This window comes from Lupinus angustifolius, chromosome LG11 (genome assembly GCF_001865875.1).
Source record: "Lupinus angustifolius cultivar Tanjil chromosome LG11, LupAngTanjil_v1.0, whole genome shotgun sequence".
Classification (NCBI taxonomy): domain Eukaryota; kingdom Viridiplantae; phylum Streptophyta; class Magnoliopsida; order Fabales; family Fabaceae; genus Lupinus; species Lupinus angustifolius.
The window spans coordinates 35,802,382-35,824,328 of NC_032019.1; the positions used below are offsets into that span (position 1 = coordinate 35,802,382).

The 21,947-nt window shown below is 33.6% G+C and overlaps 4 protein-coding genes across 7 annotated transcripts in view; all 4 read right to left on the bottom strand.

Moving 5' to 3' along the window:
- The window catches only part of LOC109360310 (K(+) efflux antiporter 2, chloroplastic-like), a 27,370-nt gene continuing 5,423 nt past the window's right edge, over positions 1–21,947 (bottom strand). Inside the window, exons 1-22 of one of the 3 annotated variants that reach the window (XM_019605110.1) lie at positions 11,720–11,813; positions 10,752–11,595; positions 9,961–10,718; positions 9,395–9,566; positions 9,222–9,312; positions 8,642–8,778; positions 8,488–8,547; positions 8,254–8,373; positions 7,804–7,872; positions 7,187–7,252; positions 6,264–6,353; positions 5,903–6,007; positions 4,635–4,763; positions 3,797–4,006; positions 3,299–3,448; positions 2,245–2,298; positions 2,100–2,158; positions 1,529–1,595; positions 1,277–1,453; positions 1,077–1,133; positions 504–578; positions 1–396 (exon numbers count right to left, since the gene is read on the bottom strand). In XM_019605110.1, coding sequence (XP_019460655.1) covers positions 274–396; positions 504–578; positions 1,077–1,133; positions 1,277–1,453; positions 1,529–1,595; positions 2,100–2,158; positions 2,245–2,298; positions 3,299–3,448; positions 3,797–4,006; positions 4,635–4,763; positions 5,903–6,007; positions 6,264–6,353; positions 7,187–7,252; positions 7,804–7,872; positions 8,254–8,373; positions 8,488–8,547; positions 8,642–8,778; positions 9,222–9,312; positions 9,395–9,566; positions 9,961–10,718; positions 10,752–11,489 — 3,507 coding nt within the window. In that variant the 5' untranslated portion in view covers positions 11,490–11,595; positions 11,720–11,813 and the 3' untranslated portion in view covers positions 1–273. Of the gene's footprint in view, positions 397–503; positions 579–1,076; positions 1,134–1,276; positions 1,454–1,528; positions 1,596–2,099; positions 2,159–2,244; positions 2,299–3,298; positions 3,449–3,796; positions 4,007–4,634; positions 4,764–5,902; positions 6,008–6,263; positions 6,354–7,186; positions 7,253–7,803; positions 7,873–8,253; positions 8,374–8,487; positions 8,548–8,641; positions 8,779–9,221; positions 9,313–9,394; positions 9,567–9,960; positions 11,596–11,719; positions 11,814–19,868; positions 19,880–21,947 lie in introns of those variants that run through there. The other 2 variants (XM_019605108.1, XM_019605107.1) reach the window with 2 other exon arrangements.
- On the bottom strand, positions 13,869–16,056 carry LOC109360311 (pentatricopeptide repeat-containing protein At2g22410, mitochondrial-like). The gene has a single exon (XM_019605111.1). It carries the CDS (start codon positions 16,023–16,025, stop codon positions 14,238–14,240), a length of 1,788 nt encoding a protein of 595 aa, XP_019460656.1. The 5' UTR covers positions 16,026–16,056; the 3' UTR covers positions 13,869–14,237.
- On the bottom strand, positions 17,729–20,102 carry LOC109360313 (LIM domain-containing protein PLIM2c-like). The gene is made up of 5 exons (XM_019605114.1): positions 19,736–20,102; positions 18,958–19,057; positions 18,776–18,804; positions 18,449–18,538; positions 17,729–18,050 (listed from the first exon to the last, which is right to left on the bottom strand). Exons 1-5 carry the CDS (start codon positions 19,868–19,870, stop codon positions 17,772–17,774), a joined length of 633 nt encoding a protein of 210 aa, XP_019460659.1. The 5' UTR covers positions 19,871–20,102; the 3' UTR covers positions 17,729–17,771.
- Positions 21,464–21,947, bottom strand: part of LOC109360312 (DEAD-box ATP-dependent RNA helicase 8-like) — a 7,508-nt gene continuing 7,024 nt past the window's right edge. Inside the window, exon 10 of one of the 2 annotated variants that reach the window (XM_019605113.1) lies at positions 21,464–21,780. The gene's annotated coding sequence lies outside the window, so the exon portion shown is untranslated. Of the gene's footprint in view, positions 21,789–21,947 lie in introns of both variants that reach the window. The other variant, XM_019605112.1, reaches the window with a different exon arrangement.

Below are 21,947 nucleotides of genomic sequence, written 5' to 3' on the forward strand. Positions count from 1 at the left end.
CAAAGCACAGGGAAAATGAATATTTTTTTTGCCAGTGCCACATACAACAAGGGAATGTTAATCCTTAACAGAAATTTGTGAACCAAAATTTGCTGGCAAAAAAGTGCAAAGATGACAAGATAAAACTATGGCATCTTTTTTAGTTTCTAAAAGGCTAAGTTTCTACACCTAATGATGGAAAATGTGATTTGCTATACATTTTTCCTCAAATTATTTATTTTTCCTAACTCTTGTTATGCCTTCTAATTTGTATTATTTATGGGGTAGTCTTCTTCAAATTGCAAGTGTCCCTTGAGACAATTGGGTCTCATCTGATGAATCTTGGGTTTGAGATTTGGGTTTGCTCATAATTCTATTGTAACCATAACCAAGAGAACTTCCACTTTCTTCACATAGCTGCATAAATAGAACAAAAACAATATCCATAGATTAAGAAATCAACTATAGTATAGGACTATAATACAAGAGTGACACTAAATACTGTATGATTAAGGGATACACACCTCTGAGAGCTCACTTAGATGGCGGGATCTGAATTCATTTACGGTTGCTGCAATCTCTGATGTGGGAAGCTTAGCCTGAAAAGGGAATGCTTAAGGAATTAATGTTCATCTATCTCCATGCTAAAGCATTGGGTATATTATGAGAATCTCTTCTTAGAATATTTGATTGAGACCTAAATTATACAAGATTTGAAGCTTTCGTTTCAATATTATTTTTATTGTATTTTTTATATTAAGAACAGCCAGTGTTGGCACCAATGTGACTTGTTATGCAGTGAAGAGCAAATATATGCTCAAACCATTTCTAATAGAAATAGATGGAGACTAAAGTAAATTATGGAATAAACAATAATCCAGCTTGTGTGACAAGATCTAATCACCACAACAATTAATAATTTATCTCAATTAAGCGCATGTCATAAGCAAATAAGGGTCATAATTGAGGATTTGAACTCATGACCTCTAGGTCAAAATGCAAACAACCTTACTGTTGCGCCAAATGAGTATTACAAATATTATAAAGAGAGATTTCAAGATATTTTCCATTGGGGTAGTCAATGAAAATTGATTTACCTGAGCAAGAACAGCAGCTGCTAGTTGAAGACTTGGTTCCAATGTCTCTGGGACAACCTGCAGGAATTGATCAGAGATAAAGAGAGCGAATACACAAACTTCAAAGTAAGCATTCCACTAATAGCTAGTTTTTTTCTCTAAAAATAAGGTATCATAAGGTAACAAAAATGGAAATAATAGGGTAGGTATCAAAATATTACAGCAGTAGCTCCAGCCTTTTCTAAATTCAATCCATGATCAACATCATGAGCACGAACAAAAGTCTTCACATTTGGGAAGTACTTGCTCAAAGCCCAAACTGTTCTATAATTTGCACCAGGCGTATCTAGAGTTATTGCTGCGGCACAAGCCCTTTCAGCACCAATCTTATGTAGGACCTAGTCATGCATAACAAATAATATCAGGTCACAGAACATGTATGTAAGCAGCAGAACTGAAGTCGTGTGCGATACCTCTCGACTACCAGCATCTCCAAAGTATACAGGAAGATCCATTGCTCTCCCTATTGCCACTCTATCACTGAAGACATTAGCATATTAGGAAAACATGTCAGTTCATCATCTGCACTTTCCGATCAAAAATTGCACACAACATGTATTGTAGTTCATGCATATCCTTGGAGATTTTTTTAATGAAGAATCTTAGTAAACTTTAAAAGATTATGCCACCCATCCTAGTCATTAGTTACCAGACCAATGAACTAGAAACCAAATTTTATGGTGCCACATTCAAGCATAGAGAAGTACACAAGTAATCCAACTATTCTGAATGAAAATAAATCAGTCACAGGCATCATCAATTAACCATCATCCAGGTGACTTATACATTAAGAATGTGTCCTAGTTTTTTTGTTTTCTTTTCCCGTGAGAGGAATAATTCGGTAATAACAAATATCATGCATGTAATTCTGTTTTCTTTTTCAATAGAAATAGCATTCATTAAGCAGAAAAAAAATTAATAAATATCAACACAACAAACAATTACAGGAAAAGGATAATAGTTTCAGTTAGCATGTTGTGTTACCTTCTCACATCTAGTGCAACAAAAGGAATAAGTCGCTCAGAAAGAAGTTGGGCAATAATCTGAAAATATAACAAAGGTTAAATCTTACAGCTAAGCCTATTGTTTAAACTAACTATTCAAACCAGAAAAGAGAGAGAGAATTTACCTGGCCAACTCTTCCAAATCCACAAATAATGATATGACCTTGCAGATCATCTGTCTGCAAAAAGATGTCATCCACAGAAATAAAGTAAAAAAGTCAGCTATCAATTTTTCATGTCAACTCTAAATAACAAATAACACAAGGTAGACCATATCGGTTAACTGCATTGACTGTCTACCATGAGTGTAGGAAGCACACCTGTACAATGTATCAAGTGCAATTAATTAAAATAAGGGTCACCATATACACAAGCTCCCACCTAATGGAGTTTGTGGAGGGTTGATGTACATAGCCTTACCTTCACAATCGAAGAGGCTGTTTCAGGATTTGAACCCATGACCTCTAGGTCACAAGGCAAGCATTACTGCTGTGCCAAGGCTAACCCTCTAGCAAGTGCAGTTAAGTGATCATTGAAAAACAAGTTAATCACATGACTAAGAGAACATACACAGCAAATGATAGGCTCCTAGGGAGAGAAGAACGCTACAATATAGAAATGAAAAGATAGAGAAAGAAAGAGCAAGTATGATCTGTTATGGAACTTGAAAGAAATCTTCTCCACTGGGTTCCCCTTACAACAGAGCAATATGCTTGGTTCCACTGTTTATATCCCAGAAATGCTCCAAAGTGAACTACTCCTGCTATCTATTTTTATATACTGCCGAAAGTGTGTATACACTACACAATACAGCTGCACTGTAACTGAACAAGATTTCTAATCTCTAAGAGACATAACACACTATCTACTGGTCAGTAAAAAAGATGGTGTTCATAACCAGTAAGAGAGCCCCAACTGATACTGTTAGGGAGGCTCATTGCATGAGGCTGCCACCTGGTGGGGTCTCGGGAGAGTAAACGTATGCACTATTAATCCTACAGGCAGAAAAGTTGTTTTCAATATTTGAACCCATGACCTCCAAGTTCCAGGTCACAAGTCAACATCCTTACTGTATTACTGAGGCATATCCTTCCCCAACTGATACTGTAAGAGCTAAAAATTCATAACCATTTGCATTTAATAAAATTACATGTAAGCAACTCATAAAAGAGATTTTACCTCACTTTCTACTGGTAATAAACTCCGAACATCATGTTGCTCAAAACGAGAAGCAATCAGCTGCCCCCCTGCAGCTAGCCATGGCGTGATTGCCATTGAAATGCCCACAACAAGAAACAGCAAAGAGGACAACTTGGAAGACATTATGCCCTGCAGAAGTGCCGATTAACAAAATAATAGAAGTTCGTTAGCAGATTATATTCCACCTAAAACAAAAGTTTGTAGCAGCTATTGACACACCATTGTATGTTTTGCATATCTCAACCCACAAGGATGATCAATCATTAACAGCAAAAAGGTAGCACAAAATAAAATTAAAAAAGAGAGGCTATCATCTAAATAAGAATCAACTTAGCAAATCACCACAATCTCTCTGAGTACCCATTTATTAAACTGACTGAAAAGAATGATTATTTTACATGAATGTAAGGACCTCAAGTAAACCATCACTTGTAAACCAAACAACTCTTAATAGGAACAGTTTCCAAGGACAAAAACCTGATTAACAGCATCACCAAAAGCCACGAATGCAAATTCTCCACCAGGAGCAAGAAGAAGACCAACTCTTAGGGCAGAAATGAGAGAAATTCCAAAGATTTTACCAATCAAAGAAATCAAGATAGTCTTCCCACATATTAAGAGTCCCAGTGTCCCTGTGATGACTGGGAAGTTTGAAAGAAGAAGTTTTGGATCAATTGACATTCCAACCTGAAAGTCACCAGGAAACAATTGCCATTAATTACACAGATTGAAACTGGCTTGATCATCAAGGCATTGACAACTATAGTTCTTTCAATTCACAAAGTTAAGCAGTCATGACTTTCTGATCAATGTAACATAATGGTAGATAACAAAAAATCAAATAATTTTTATTTTGTTGTGGTTGTGGTAGTATATAGCTGTATCAACCACAGACCCTGGAGTCATTAGCTTATCCTTCTATACTTCTCTTAGATAATGACAACTTTTATCTATTCCAGGTAAGAGAATTTGGACTCTAGCCCCTTCTAGTGGTTATTCGTCTAAGTCATTCTTTCATTACTTAACCCATTCTCCTAATATGGTTGTTTTTATTGTTGTTCCTCTTCTTTATAAGATAATTTAGCATGCATCCTACAGTGTATCTACCACTTCCAGTACCCACCAGTTTCCTTTTCAGTTACATCTCTAAAGGAAGAATTCTCGAGGGACCATTTCTTTACTTTTGAAGATTTTCATAAGAATAGTTCATATAAGTAATTGCCCAGAAGATTACCTAACAAGACAAATATATATTTGTGGTATGAACAAATAAGACAAAAAAATTAATTAGTGAATTACTAAATTCAGCACCTACCGTCATAAAGAATAGCCCTAATAGAAGGCCACGATATGGAGCGATATCAGATTCAACCTGTAAGGAAAATTCAGTTTCTGCCAGTAGTAAACCAGCCAAAAATGCTCCCAGTGCCATGGATAGTCCTGCCTGTTGTAAGAAAAAGGAAAAGATAGGTTAATGGACAAACAAACAACAAACTGAAACCTAAGGTTTCAAAAACCAAACTGGTCATAAATTATATATATATACATATAGGAAGTGGCTGTGAGAACAGTTGTTATTGTAAAAAAATAAGAACAAATTATATGGACCATTGAATCTTGTTTGAATGGTCAAAGGTAAAAGATAAATGCACGTGACTTTTTTAACTAATGTGACCGTTAACTAACTTTTAATCTTAACCATTCATGTATGGTTGTATAACCGAAATAATTTATTATTCTCACAATTTTTTATATGAGAACTGTTCTCATTTAAGTCAATCCTTGTATATATATATACATAATATCATTTTTTATGAAATAAATTGTGAATTTAATATTTTAAGTTATTTTCTATTTTCAATAGTAGAGTATTATGCTAGTAATATGACACATGTTAAAATATAAAAATTACAAAAAATAATAGAATATTTGTGACATTATTTTGAGACTAAATTAATTTGGAATATAAGAACTTAACAAGACCAAGTAATTAGCAAAAGTGAAGCTACTTGTAAACTTCAAGAAATGTTATTTCACGCGTTGAACATTGGCTCAAGCAATTATTGGTGATTTTGTTCCATAACTGCTATTTATTTTTTATCCTTAATAGGTTTTCTGAACAATGATTCAGATTCTATGTACAGAAATTAAATAAGTTTAATATAAGAATAATTAATCTAACAGTACAACAACAAAAAAGGGCTAGTGGCAGTCCAGTGCAGTGGTTAAAAAGCTACACAGCAGTGTAACCCAGTGTTCATTCCTACCTCCCACAATTCATGCACTTTGTGGGAACTTTAAAATAGTTCAATCTCTCAAACCATGTATGGTTTAAGCGGCTCATAAAAATTATCTTGTTAAAATAATTTCACCAATTATTAATTCAGACTGTCTGGCTTTTAGAACATGCTTAAACCTAATACTCAAACCATGGCTGACCATTTTTCCCAAAAGATATTAATTATAATCTTGTTAAAATCATGAAAAATTGTTTCAGCAATAAACAAAATACAGGAAGTCAATCTTCAATCAATCAAAAACCCAAAGAATTGATAAAAGGAAAAACAATAAGAAAACACCTACCCTGGCTGTAAGAAGACTAGTTCCAAGAATAACAAGTAGTGTATTGGCAGAGAATATTTCGGCATTTTGATTTTCTGCAACCTGCTTGTAGATTGGTCGAAGGAGCTGTACAGAAGGGGGGAAAACTCAGTAATAAAAAACATAATCAATATGTGAAATTTAAGTAACACTATGAAATGCCTTCCTAATGAAGGTTAACTAGATATAACTTATCGTTAACAAAAAATGGTTTTTATTCCTAAGATTTTATGAAGTAGAAAAACGGAAGCATCATCTAACCAGATTTGGACAACATGTTAGTAGTTAGAATTAGAAATCATACTGATGAGACATCCACAACTCAATTCTGAATAACACTTACCAATCGTCCGCCTGCAATTATGGCAGTGATGGCAACTGCTGCCTTAACAGCTGCCAGTCCAAGAGCTTCAGCAATGGCTTGAAATCCAATCTGAAAAAAGATACTGGTATTTACCACGAAAACAACAAATGCAGCAACAGTAGAGTCATGCACTTACATGAACCGACTTTAGAAAGACAGAAAATAGAACTGTCTCTTGGGCCTTTTCGATGAATATACTAAAAATAATATACAAATAAATTATTCAATTAATTGCAAGTCCAAGAAATAATTATTAATTCCCACATTAATGTCCAGGCCTGCAGAAGCTGAATTCACATCGAACCTTTGTCATTATGCGATGTGGTTAACTGGTTATAATAACTACCTAATGTTCAAATCTTTAGCTTGCACTTTCATATTCTCATGACTTTTTCTGAGTGTTAAATGACATCTTTCAATGTTTTATGTCATAATCATTTCATGTTTTCAAGGAGTGTGTGCATGTTAATGCTCTAAACCTCATGATGACAATATTGTCTAAATATAAAAAATAAGTATGTTAGGACAATGTTAGACTATATAAAGTATCTCATAATATCTTAAATTGTCTTATAGAGAATATCTAGAGGATACCTAGATATAGAGAGAATATCTAGAGGATACTTAGATGTAGAGAGAACATCTCATATTATGATGATTAAATCATTGTTTAGAGTATCTAGGAAGACCTCTTAGGATTGCGATTATTTTATCTGATCTTTTATGATTTCTTTCCTTATTTAGTTATGAGCCTAGTATTAATATAAATAAGGGTTACAGTTATATCTTTTGTATCACGTCATCACATCACATTATTAATACAATTTCCTATTTTGAGCATTCCTTTTTCTCCTTTCATATCTAAACCATATAATTTCATCGGGGTGCAAGAAGATTATTACCCCTCCTTTGGAAGAGTTAGGTGAAATGAGAGGTATGAGTATTAGCAAGACCACAACAGCCAAATCCTGAATAGAAACAAAGAAGATTTAAAGTCAATTTGGATCAAAATAGTTTATAAAAGTTAAAAAATAAATGAAAGGCAGTTAACAGCTAATAATAAACAATCAATGTCAAATGGAAAATTGACATAGCAAGTGGCCAGATCAAACAAAGACAAAGAAAAGAACGGTTGTTGAACATTTCTGTGGGATAGCACATTAAATGAAGTGCCCAAGAGGCAAATATACAACATTCAAGTGCAGTTTTTAGTTTCACACTTTAATCCTTGCTCGTTCGAAAGATGCGTGTTTAAGCAAGTATGTACAATGGTAGATTGTTCAAAGAGCAAACAAATTCATATGCTTCCTCTAACAGATTACACATAATGTTTAGCTAATCCAGATGGTTCGTTCAACAGTATGGTGAGATTGAATCAAGATAAGTATACCCCTCATACGGAAGTTCAGCCATGGATATATCTGCGGAGTAGAGAATTATATTCTCTCTACACACTAGCACACCATTTGATCAAAAAAAACTTTCAATATCTAGATAGGTGGTTAAGGTACAAAGTAACCTGAAAAAGTAAAACCGAAAATGTAGCTCGCCCATGTCGGGATGTGCTCTCACCTCTCTCCTGCAACACCTGCAAAACAAGTTCAATGAAATTATTGCAGCATGAAAACTTATCAGAAGTAAAAGAAAAGAATGTGAACAAACACAAACTTAACTGCATATATTGAACCCAAATGAGAACATTTCAACAAGTATGTGATACAGCTACATGCATTAAACTTTATTATGTAGAAATAAGCATTAACACATTTATTAACAGACGCAAGCTACAAAAAGAAAATTTAAAATTACTTGCCCAAAATAACTTTTGGTCCAAAAAGGTGGATAAAAGAAATAGAAACTTAAAGCTGAGTAGTTAAACTGACTAGTGTTTGAAAGTATATCACAATGTTAGAGATTCAAACCCCTTCAAATGTAAAAATTAAAAGCACACATTGCTTAGATTATTTACCTGCAGAACAACAGCGGTGGATGACAATGCCAGGCCATTCCCAATGACAATGGCAGCAGGGCCAGGTATGCCACAGATATAATGAGCCACCAAGCCAACAACTACAGCAGTCGCCAAAACCTGCATTTATTCATACATGCTAATGATTGTCGACAAATACATGACTAGAGTATAACAAAAGTAGTGTGAGGTGAACAATGATAAGGTGAACAGTAGATGGAATTTCACAATCACCTGTGCAGAGCCTAATCCGAAGACATATTTCTTCATTGAACTAAGCCTTTCTACAGAGAGCTAAAACAACAAATCATCTCAGCTTCAGTTTAACTTTTCTGATTATACTGACGATCAAAGTTAAGGTGGAATAAGACGATATAGGAAACTCCACCTCTAGGCCAATATTGAACAAAAGGAAAACAACTCCAAATTCAGCTATTGCTTTTGTCCCATGAACATGACGAATGATAGACAGACCATAAGGCCCAATCAAGATACCAGCAGCCAAGTACCCAAGAACAGGACTGCCTAAACATTGTTGCAGATAGAAGGCAAAGCATCAGCACAAGGATATGTTAATGTCGGACAACCAATTTTTATTATGCATATCTCTTAAAGAAATTTAACATATACAGCTAACAGTTAGATGTTTCTTAGAAAGGCAGTTCGATTGAAATTGTAAAAATTACCTTAAACATCAGTTTTTTCAATTTACCTGTTAATTGATGCAACAGTTTCATCGGTTTGCCATAGCCAAACTAACAAAATGTGACCAATAAAAAGAACTGCAACTCTGTAAGCTAAACAGAGAAGCAATAATCTAATAATCTATGCATCATAATGTCGTTTAAGCAAACATATGGAGTTTGGTGATGATGACATGCTAAATATAACAGCAAGACAAGTAACTTTGTTATACTTTGATAGACTATGTTCAATTGGACAATAACAAGACATGGTAACTGAGTTACCTCCAGGAAGTTTTTGAAATATTGGCACAAATATGACACTTGCTAGTAGTAACCACAGCATGTCAAAGAGAGAGGCTTCTTCCTCATTCACCTGGTATAAATATCATAAACATTCATTTAGATTTAGAAAATTAAGCATAAGACAAAAGGGGAAAGAATGAGGCGGAACAAACCTCTTGATGAGGCAGTGACGCAATAATTTTCTTAATTTTCTTAGGGAGTTTCTTAAGCAGCCTAATCAGAGGCTTAGCACTAGAGGAAACTTCTTCAACACTGGTTACAACAACATCTGGCTGTTGAAGAAGCTGAGTATTCCTCTCTGCTCTATTGACATAGAAGGTGACCCTGCAATAAAAATCCACCACTTGTTGAATACTAGATAAAATCTCCATATTAGAACTTTGCACCTAAGTTAACACAGCAAGAAGGCACAATATAGTCTCTCCGTTAAACCATACAGGACAAATCAAATAAAGGCGACGCATACCAACACATAAATCCCTGTCCCAAGTCCAAATGATATGAATTCAAAATCAGTTTTTGGACCAGCCAGTGAATATGTCCTTTGATGTACTTAATCATGTTTCACAGAAAATGTTTAAAATATCATATATTTTCTGTGCATTTTGTACTATATGTGTTATATGCTAACCACGTGATGATATATTCTTCATTACTTTAAGAAGGACTGAAATAAAAGCAAGGGGAGCAAAAGAACAACTAGCAAAATCATACACACCCTGCTCCCATTAACAGTAACCCAAGAACCAGCTTGGGCAACTGCTTCTGTGCAGATAACATGAGGCCCTGGAAAACTGATGCTGGAGAAAACTCAGACTCCTCTTCATTAGAAGAGAAGAATGATGCAGAAAAGAATCGAGAAGATTTCTTCAGTAATGTCTTGGGAGCAAACGATGAACTCGTGTCTTTCTGAGCTTCCTGCTTTTTTGCTTGAACCGCATTCTCATTATCACTCAAATAATCAGACTGTGTTGTGTCATCCAAAGTTTGGCTGGTTTTATCAGATTTTGTTTCTGGTGATAACTTGGCAAGTAAAGATCCATCATCAGTTGGCGAATCTCCATCTCTTTCGACAGTGACATCACCAGAAGATCCTTGAACCACTTTCTCCACCTCAGGAACATCTTGAACTTGTACAGTTTCTATTGTATCAGCATTAAAATTAGAAACAGATTTCTCCGCTTGCTGTAAGGCAATCTCGGCATCATTTACACGTTGTGTAGCCTCAAGTTCAAAGGCAACAGCTTGCTCAGCTAAATGCATGATGTTTGTAACATCTTCCTCAGCTTTCACTGCGTTCAGTTGTGCCTTTTCAGCAATTTCATGTAATCTGTCCACTTCCTTCTGCAACTCCTCCTTTCTATTTTGCACCCGCCTCAGCTCTTCCTCATAAGTGGCTAGTTTTGTCTGGAATTCCTTGGCATCTTCTTGAGCAATCAAAAGTTCTTTATTCTCTTCTGTTATGCCATTAACTGTTTCATCATTTCTCTCATTAGAACTTTCTGCCGAATCATGCACTTCTTTTGTATCCTCCAAAGATTCTAAGTCTACTTGAAGCCTTGCCTTGGCTAATGAAAGAGCCATTGTTGCGTTATGGACAGCTTCTTTGGCAATTTGTTCTTCACTAGCAATTTCTTGGACGGCGTTAATAGCAGAATTAACATCATTCAAAGCACTTTCTGCTTCATCATGCAAAGAAATGGCAGTCTCTGATATTTTTTTAACCTTTTCCTCAAACATGGTACTATTTACTTGTGCAACTTCTAGCTCTTTCAAAGCCTTTTGCAATGCTTCTTTCAGTTCAACCACATTTTGTTCCTCGACTCCTTCCTTCTCCCCTTCTTCTCCCTCTTCCAATGGTGCATCCAGTTCAGCACTCGAAACAGACCCCAACCCCGAGTCCTCACCCGAACCTTCCACAATATCAACATTCCGGCCATTGCCATCAACATATGCTAAAGAATCACTACCCTGGCACTTTGACCAAACTACTCTAGACCCCAATAAAAGAATATTATTATTATTATTCTTACAAGACAAAGTTGTCCTCGAATTCCGGACGTTAATCTCCCCAACAGAAACACCATTAATTCTGTTCCTCCCACTAAAACGCAACTTCGAAACACTAGTCGAAAAACATCTCCCTCTGGAATCAAAACGACCTAGTGATTTGTTGTGTTTGTTACTATACCCTACCACACCTCCATGTAACATTCTTGACTGTGTTAAGCTACAAGCCATATCCATATTCAATCTTTGACAAATCAACACTCACAGAAACAACAACAACAACAACAACAAAATTCAATACACAATTTTACATCCACTAATCAGCAATTCCTCAAAAGAAAACCTGAAAAATTAAAATCAGAAATGTTGAAATACAACAAAATCAAAACAAAAAAGAAACAAAACTAACTCAAATTGCTAACACAAGAAGAATGAAACGATGGAAGAAGAGTGAATAAGAAGCATACCTAAGAAAAGGTTGATCGTGAAGAGAAGAGAGAATGAGTGAAGATTGAATGGCGGAATCGGCGAAGTCTTTGAAGAACGCCTTAGCATTATAACATTTATATTTTCTCTTGGACGGGCCAAATAGATATATGATTTATTATATCTTATCATATTGAACGACATCATAATATTGTATCCTAAATCATATCTATTTTACGAGAAAAAAATATATAATATATAAATCTTTATAGTATATAGATTTTAGGATTTAACATGTAAACACTGATAGTATAAGTGTTTTGTGTTTTTTTCAGCAAATTTTCATCATTCGTATGTTAACTATCATTCACTTTCAAACAAAAGTATTACAAATCAACGATGAATGATGTGCTAACAGTGTAAAAAAATTTAGATGGTTAGTATATAAATTTTAAACTCTGGATTTTATACTCTTATTTCATTAAATAATTTTTATGCGATTATTTTTCGAATTTAATATGTATATACTGACAGTAAAAGTGTTTTTTATATTATCATCAAATCATCTGCATATAATTGATTTATTAACTAAATAATACAAATCAACGGTGAATGATTTTACAGTGAAAAAATTTAAACTATTAGTGGCATAGATTTTAAACTTTTATTTATATTTATGTATTAATTATTATTGGTTAGTATGCTCCTTCCATTCCAATTTCCAAATTTTAACATTAAGCAATATACATAAATTAAAAAATTAATAATTAATATACAAATCCATTAGAGTATAGAGCAAAAAAAAGAGTAATAAATAAGGTTATTATTGAAAAGAGAAAAAGTTTTGAAATGATATAAAATATATGAAATGAATAGAGTAATGTCTAAAACTTTATATCTAGATTAAAAGCATGTTAAACTCATTTTTATGTTTTAATTTTCATTTTACCTCAATTGGAAACATGTATATTGTCTTACAGTTTGTGTTATTCTATGTGTCATAAGCTTGTGATTAGTCAGAAAAATAGTTAGTAATTAAATTTTAACTTAAATATATTTTTTATGACTAATTACAAATTCATGACACATGAAGTAACACAAACTATGGACGTAGCTCTCGGGGAGAGGAAAAATGAATATTCTGAGTTGAAGTTTTTTATTTTTGTTTGTTTCCTTTATATATGAAATGGACCTTCAGATTTGAGAATCTGAAAGGATATTCTTGTGGGCATTGACCCCATTCGCCACTTTTTTTATTTTATTATTAATATATATGTATATATCTATTATGAGCAAAAATAGTGAGATCATTTTTATATTTATAATTTCGGTTAATTTTTATATTTATATTTTTGGATAAATTTTTATTTAAACTCGAAGCGAATGGATACATTTTCCGCTGTATCTAACATGGCAGCAATTGTTTTTTCTAATTTTAATATATTTTGAAATTTGTTTTTCATAGGCAAAGTTCAACATTATTTTTTTACTTTTTAGTTAATAGTTATTATGGAATTGGTAACTAATATTAAGGAAATGGTTTCTCTGTGTTTGGTAAGGTTATAATTATTTTATAAATTAGCTAATTAGCTTATTTAGAAAAGAGAAGGTATTTGATTGTGTTTAGGATGTAAAAGTTCAATTCGGTTTTTGGTGTAATTTAGTAACCGAGCTGAACATAAAAATATGATTTGGTTCAATTCAATTAACCACAAATTTTATTAAAAGAACCAAATTGAATTGCTAATGAATGGTTTAGTTCGGTTCCACAATTTTTTAACTTATTTATGAACTTGTTTGTTGGATTTGATACATAAATAATTAGCAAAAATTCTATAACAAAAAGAACTCTTACTTTATGATTAAGGAGTTAATATTTTTTAGAATGTATAATTGTCTTTCCTAACAAGTGAAATAAAAGATCGTAAACCAAACTCTCTAATGTTCCAATTTCAGCAAAAAAGAGTACCAAACTCGCTAATGTTGAAAGCAGAAGTGCATGACATGAGAATAAAAGTGATGTAGAATTAATTAACATTCTTTCTTGGAAACCACTTTCTTTAACAGCGCTAATCAACAACAACGAATCTTTAATCCCAATGGACGAGTCCAATTACATGGATCGAACAATGTTATAATGCTCTAATAAATGCATACAAATGTGTTAAGTCTGTTAATCTTTTCGAAATATAGAATAATGGATATGGAAAAAGTTCTTGGTTTCAGTCATAGTAGTCAAATATATTTCCCTGTCAATTGATATAGCTGACTTTATTCAAACAATTGGCAACAGATTCTTGTATCCAAAGTCCGAAAATCACATTGTTCGATCCATGTACTTAAAAGGCAATTCAGGCATCATTAGATCTCTGCCTGTTGAGCAATTCGACCTGAAATCCACAATAAGCAACTATACAAGTTCCCGAATAAGTCAGATAAATCAAAGTCGATCGGACCATCCGGGTTCAGCTTTAGATGTTCAGGCACTCAGTTTTTTCCCCTTGTATGGACCATGCTGTCGCACAAACAAAATCAATTTATGAAGTAATAAATTAATCTCTAGGTAGCAGTCAAATTACTTTTCTCTTGAAGTTTAACAAAATGTGAATCCAGAGAACCGTTCGAATCATTCGTTTCAATGGAACTGCTACCAGTGGGTTTCTGTACATTACTCTCCTCCATCAGTCCTCTCATTTTAATAACATCTTCCCATCTATTGGACCCTGCATAAGTATGAGAGGATAGTACATAGTTACTACTATTAGAAGGATCCAGTTCCAGAAGCTTCTTTGTGGCAATTTCGGCAAAGGGTATATTTCCATGAACCTGAGAGGCACTCAGCAATATCCTCCACACTATAACATCTGGAACGATAGGCATATTTTTTATGAACTCATATGCCCTTTGCAAATTGCCCGAGCGACTCAGAAGATCTACAACACATCCATAGTGTTTCATTTCCGGTTTCAGTCCATAAACAGTTTCCATTCTTTCAAAATATTCTAATCCTTTATCAACCAATCCAGCATGAGCACAGGCTAGTAATATTCCCACAAAGGCTCCATGAGATGACTTAAAACCTTCTTTCAACATCTGTGAATAATAATCTAGAGCAGTATCTGCAAAACCGTTCACGGCAAGGCCTGCAATCACTGAATTCCATGACACCGAGTCCTTCTTCTTCATGTCTTTAAACACCTCTAACGCTTTCTCGACTACACCACATTTGCAATACATATCTATCAAGGCGTTTCCAACATAAACATCAGCTTTTACATCATATTTACATATATACTGATGAACAGCTTCCCCAACATCAAGTGACCCAAGATGGGCACACGCCGAAAGCACGCTGGCAACAGTAATCTCATCTGGCTTCACCTTAGCTTCCATCATTTCTTTGAAAAGACTCACTGCCTCAGTAAATTGTTTTGCTTGAGAGTAACCTGTTAGCATAGATGTCCAGGAGATCACGTCTCTCTGTGGCATTGCGTCGAAAAGCTCCTGCGCAGCAACCAAATTTCCAACTTTCCCATAACCCATAATCATAGCATTCCAGGAAACCATGTTTCTCTGTTGCATCCGATCAAATACATCTCGAGCCTGATTGACCATACCACGCTGTCCATACATATCAATCAAGGTGTTCCCAAGATACACATCAATCTTAACCTCATTTTCCTCAATGTACCTAACCACATCATCAGCAACGCCCCACTCACCCAGAAAACAACATGCTAGAACAACCTTCACCATTGTCACAGCATCACACATCACACCAGCCACCTTCATAGCTTCAAAAGCACCCAAAACCTCCCTAAACATCTTACCCTGACTATACCCACAAATCAACGAGTTCCAAGAAACCAAGTCCCTCTCAGGCATTCCATCAAACACCTTCCTTGCAAAACCCAAATCACCAAAACAACAATACATATGAATCAATGAGTTGGAAACAACAACAAAGGAGTCAAACCCAAGTTTCAAAACACGGGCATGTGCTAATTTCCCACAAGTAAGATGAAGAACACGAGCACAGGCCTTAAAAAGAAATGGGTATGTGAAATTGTTAGCAAGAAGGGGTTGTTGGGTATACATTTGGTGATAAATGTGAATAGCTTGAATGGGTTGGTGGCTTTGGGACCAACCACGAATGATGAGGTTCCAAAGGGACAACGTGGGACGTTGGATTTGGTTGAAGACGAGGTTGGCTTTGAGGATGTTTGTGTTTGTGGTTGTGGAAGAAAGTGCATAGGATCTGAGAACATGGGAGATAGAAGAAGAAGGGTTCGTGTGAAGATTGGTTCTGATGAGATGAGCATGAAGGGCTTTCACACATTCTCTCATCACTCACTCAATCTCTACATCAAAAATCTTTGCTCAACAAGGTTTTTAGGTAAGCTAATAATACCTTAAATTACGGTTGTTGTTGTGATTGTAATTTATAGTTATGAGGACAACTGTGATATGAATAATTATCATTAAAAAATATTTCTGAATTTGATGACACATACGACATAAATACAATTTCATATGAGCCACATTCATTGTGGTTCAATGTCGGTCACCTTACTAGTAACATTGTAGCCATGATATGGTTTGCAATTTGAATTATTAGTGTTTGTTAAACTCCTAACTCATAAAGTGTGTTAAATTAGATATGTCTTGATCGAATTAATTTAGGTTTTCAAAATATTGTAAATTGTTTAATTTAACTTAATAATTCGATAATTTTAGTTCCTCAATTCGAATAATGGTTATTTATTTAATATATATAAGAATAAAGATATATATACATATATATAACAATATAAAATTATATATATATCAATTATGGATTATTAAGATTAAAAATTATTTATTGGTCAGATGATAGTCACGTGTATATTTTGATCATGATCGTTCAAATAAGATAATAGTCCATATTAAATATTCTCATTTCTCACCATAACGTATTGTTCTCATATGAGTCGCTCCAAGTCATGAATCTAACGAGTCGAAGTGTATTTGGTTCAAGATATGAGCCACATTCATTGTGGTTCAATGTCGGTCACCTTACTAGTAACATTGTAGCCATGATATGGTTTGCAATTTGAATTATTAGTGTTTGTTAAACTCCTAACTCATAAAGTGTGTTAAATTAGATATGTCTTGATCGAATTAATTTAGGTTTTCAAAATATTGTAAATTGTTTAATTTAACTTAATAATTCGATAATTTTAGTTCCTCAATTCGAATAATGGTTATTTATTTAATATATATAAGAATAAAGATATATATACATATATATAACAATATAAAATTATATATATATCAATTATGGATTATTAAGATTAAAAATTATTTATTGGTCAGATGATAGTCACGTGTATATTTTGATCATGATCGTTCAAATAAGATAATAGTCCATATTAAATATTCTCATTTCTCACCATAACGTATTGTTCTCATATGAGTCGCTCCAAGTCATGAATCTAACGAGTCGAAGTGTATTTAGCTTATTTTTAGCTCATTTATTTAACAAGCTTATTTTTAGCTCAAGTTTATCTTGTTTGATTCATAAACCAAGTTTATCGAGAACAAATTGAGACGAGTAGATTTGTCTCATTCCCCATTTAAACTCAAAGATTGCTAAATGTTGGTGTGAACTAATTGATTACAATAGTACAGCTCCATTGCATGTGAGGGGAAAATGTTTTGTGGACAATATTAAATTATCTCACAAACTATCAAATTATTACATAGTAATAATGTTATGAAACAAAATGAATAAAAAAATAATGTATTTAACAATTCCTTTGGTGTGAATACATAAAAACAACCTCTCAAATTAGCTTACCATTAAAACTAATTTGTTATAAAATGTTGATTGGAAAGTCAAATTCCAACACTAAAAAGAAAAAGATACTTCGCTCTGTTTGCAACTTGGTTTTAGATGGGTAACGAAGGAAAAGAAAAGATTTCGGAGCCATAAAATATATTCATAAAGTAACTCCGAAACTTTCCTCTTCTCTCCGAAATCCAACTTGCAAGCAGACCCGAGCTAGAAAGAAGGAAGGAAGGAAGCAAATCATGTTTTGTATGATTTTTGATTCAAGAGTCTTCATCATCTTGTTTCTTTTCCTCAGATTCTTGTGGCTGCTTTGAGGACTCATCATCAAGTGGTTCAGGAGGTGGAGTAGTATTCTTCTTATGTGCTTGAGCAGCTTGAAGCACATGGTTATAATTTCCCTTCTCCATGAAAAGTTGTGCAAAATGGTGCCTACAGTATAGGACACCATCAAGGGCAGCATATGAGGAATGTGTCAGAGGACAACCTGCATGAGCACACCTAAAGCATGTCTTGTGGTAGCATTCCCCTTCCAGTGACATCTATGTTGTTTTTTTGGAAAGAAAATATATTCATTAGAAAGTTAAACTCGAGAACAGACCTGTTGGAATTTCGCGACATTCAGAATTGTTGCAAGCTATGGTAATAACGAAACCTCACAAAGTTGGAATGATAACACAATCACCAAACTCATAAGCACTAACAACAAAAGATAATGTTAAAAATGCCTCAAAGAAACAAACCCTTTGTCTCATGAAAATTGTATCATTAGGGTAGTTATGAGAAGCACTGATATTAGATGTTGAAGTGTGTAAGATGTAACAAAAAAAATAGATATTCTCCATTTTCTGTTATGTTGAATTGTGAATTATAAAGACAAATTGAGTTTTATGATTTATGTATATTTGTGTATGATAACATCTTAGAGACGAGGACAAACCTTCTCAAGTGGATAGACTGTTTTCGAGCAAACCGAGCATTTGTCTAGAGTTCCACTGAACATAGATGAGACTCTACTTGGAGCCTTATTCTGCAAGTTAAGATCATTTTACCAAACATGTTAGAATAAAAAAGGCAGAACAGTACACGAGACTCCCACGTAGTGGGGTCGGAAAGGATAGTTGTATGCAACATTACGCACGTAAGCGAAAAAATTGTTTTCAGAATTTACACCGACAACTTTAATGTCACAAGGCAAACAACCTTACTGTTGCGCCAAGGTTGATCCGAATAACAATATATACCAGTATTTGGATAGCGAACTTACCATATCATTCTGTTTATCGGAAGACTTTGCTGGCACATAATTTATAGTCATGAAAATGAAAACATAGCTTATTAGCCAAACCAACATATAGTAAGAATGTACATTAATTTGTGCTTGATAAGACTATGATTGAACAAAAATAGAAAATAAAAATGTGATCAAAATGATGGTCTCAATGGTACCTGTTTGAAAGTTCTTGCTGAAATTTCCAGATTCTTTGAAAAGTTGTTCAAAATGTGGCTTGCAATAAAGGACACCATCCATTGAGGAATAAGTGCTCATCTGATTAACATAAAATTGCATCATTGGTACCCAATTTAAGCATAAATTTAAACTGCATTACTTTTTTTTGATGGATCAAATCATATGAAAGTAATATAGCTTGATCTAATAATTTTATTGCAGATTTTAAACACAGGCACTAAGAATCTACCATGCATGAGAATTAATAATGTATGAAGTGATTTAAATTCCGGATCGCGTGATATGATATGGCCGTAATATTGCAGTTGTGATGACCGCCACAACTGTATCACACCACAGTTGTGGTATGACCCAAAATCACAATAATACTGCCACATCAATCTGCAACTTAGTTACATTGGACCGTATTTGGGCTACAAAAGGCCGCATCGAATTCAAAATTATATTTTTAATTAAAAAATAATTCACACCATAATGACCACAATCAACGTTGCAACGCCATAATGAACACAATCACAGTAAACACATCCATGACCAACCACAATACAACCACAATTTAAAACATTACATATGCCTATACTTTTTTTTTTTGTGGTAAACTCGCCTTAATGCTATGTATAGCTGGTTCTAAGGCTCTAAACTAAGATAAAAGGTGAAAGTTATATTAGACTGTCAACAACCCTTTACCGAAGAAAAAAAAAGTCAACGACTGACATAAAACTTTATTTGAAATGGCAATCTAAGAAAGAATCATACCGTAAGATATCCCTTGCAGTGACTACATTTGAAGCAGCTTTTATGGTAAGGTATCCCTTCAAGAGTTAACAAATCTACCACATAAACAGTCTTATCACAAGCCTTGCATTTATCAAGAGTTCCTGTGAATGACATTTTCTCTTTCTTCCTTCACAATGATTCAAAACAAGCCTCAAAATATTATATTTCTTTTGCTTGTGTTAATGTTTTTCCCTTTAAATACAAAATCTAAGGATTAAAGAGAACATAACACTCATTACCTCGTACCTTAGACAAGTGGTGATTGAACAAAGTGTTTGATATGTGTTAGGAAAGTAATTTATATGATATTAGAATGAAATTCATTGCAGTGGTAAATAATAAAGAAGTGATTATAGACCTCAAATTGTTGAGGAAAATAAGGGAAACTCATTGTTTCGAGTGAAATCAGGTTTGTCTCTGACCATTTCATTAAAAAGAACACTTCTAATAATTTTGTTCTCATGCTATTCTCGTACCTATCATTTGTCAAACATAGTTGGTGTTTTCACCACCAGAATGAAACGAGAATAATTATCATATAAAAACTGTGATAACATTAAATTTGAGTTTTACAATCTAAGACTACTTATATAAATGAGGAAAAAGTTGATGCATGGTAGAGTTTTGCATTTTAAGATTTGCTTATTTTAGTTTTTCTCCTCTCATAATTCACCTACCGATATTAATTAGCCTTACATATCCAAATGAAAAATGTCGATGTTATAAAGGAAAAACATAACAATCACTTTAATACAAATTAAGTGATATGGTAACCTTCATGCTGCTCATTTTGGCCTACCGGATAAGGATATATATCTGTTGTTCCAGAAATTATGCCACTGTATATACCATTAGTTATGGTTGGTCAGAAAAATAATTAATTATTAACTTTTTAACTTCAAAATAGTTTTTCAACCAATCATAGGTTTATAATACGTGCAATAACACAGTTTGTGAGACAATAGAAGTTATCATAACTACTAGTGATTGTACAATATTTTATCTAATAATGGTAGAGTTTAATACGTAAGAAAATTAGATGTAAATGATGATTACTTTTATATTCATGCGTATTAGTTTTACTTAAGTGTTTATAATGATTAATACATAAATAATATACTAACTACTTAAAAAACTTTTGTCATGTTGACAAGTAAACTATTTTCTTGGATATAAGTTTTTATCATTTACACAAGTTGCTATGTTTTTGTATATTTTTTACATCATAATTTTTAAGATTGAAAATGCTCAATCCATAAAAATGTATGAATTTCTAGTTGCATTTTGGTAGTTGATGAAGAATGTGAGTAATTATATATTTCGAAAACCATTTTTTTAACTTAAAACAATCACATCTTTCCAACTCAATTAAATTTATATGTCACTCATAAATCAATTATTAATAGATAAATTATTGTCACTTTCTTGTGAATATGAGGATTAATAGGAGAATATATCATTTTCCCAACAAAACAACCCAAAATCACGTAGAGACGACAAAACAACTGTGACACCCAGGTTCCGAATTATTTTTGTACAAAAGGGATTAAATATATCAATATTGTAGTTTTGATTAACCTCACCATACTAGTATCATACTAGCACTATGACCGATTTAATAACCGGTACGGTAACGATGACGTTGTATCAAACTATGAACCATTTGAGTGTGACATGATGAGGTTCACACCTTGAATTATCCATGGCATCAAAATAGAATCTTGAAGGGACCAAACAGCACAATATAAAGGGATATCATAACAAAGGTACATCCTTAAACAGTTCAAGGATTACCAAGACATGAAAAAACAAGAGTAACAAACACATCTACACACATAATCCATGGAAATCCAAACTGGAACCACCACCTATCTGGCATTGATATGCCAATTTTATTAAACTTTCAGGTCTCTCAAAAGTAAAACTTAACCGAAAAAGTATTCAAATGAGGTCTCATAATACCACAGATTTCACTATCCATCCTCATGCATAGTTCATACATCGGTCTGAATGATGGTCATAACCTGCAAAATTGATTATACAACAAATAAACAACAGCAAGGGCAACTACATAACTGAATTCTAAAGAATAACTCGGTAAAAGAACTACAACAAGAATCATGCATTGGTCCCACTAGGTGGGCCGGTTACATGGATCAGACGACGTCATAATGTTCAGTAAAAGAACTAA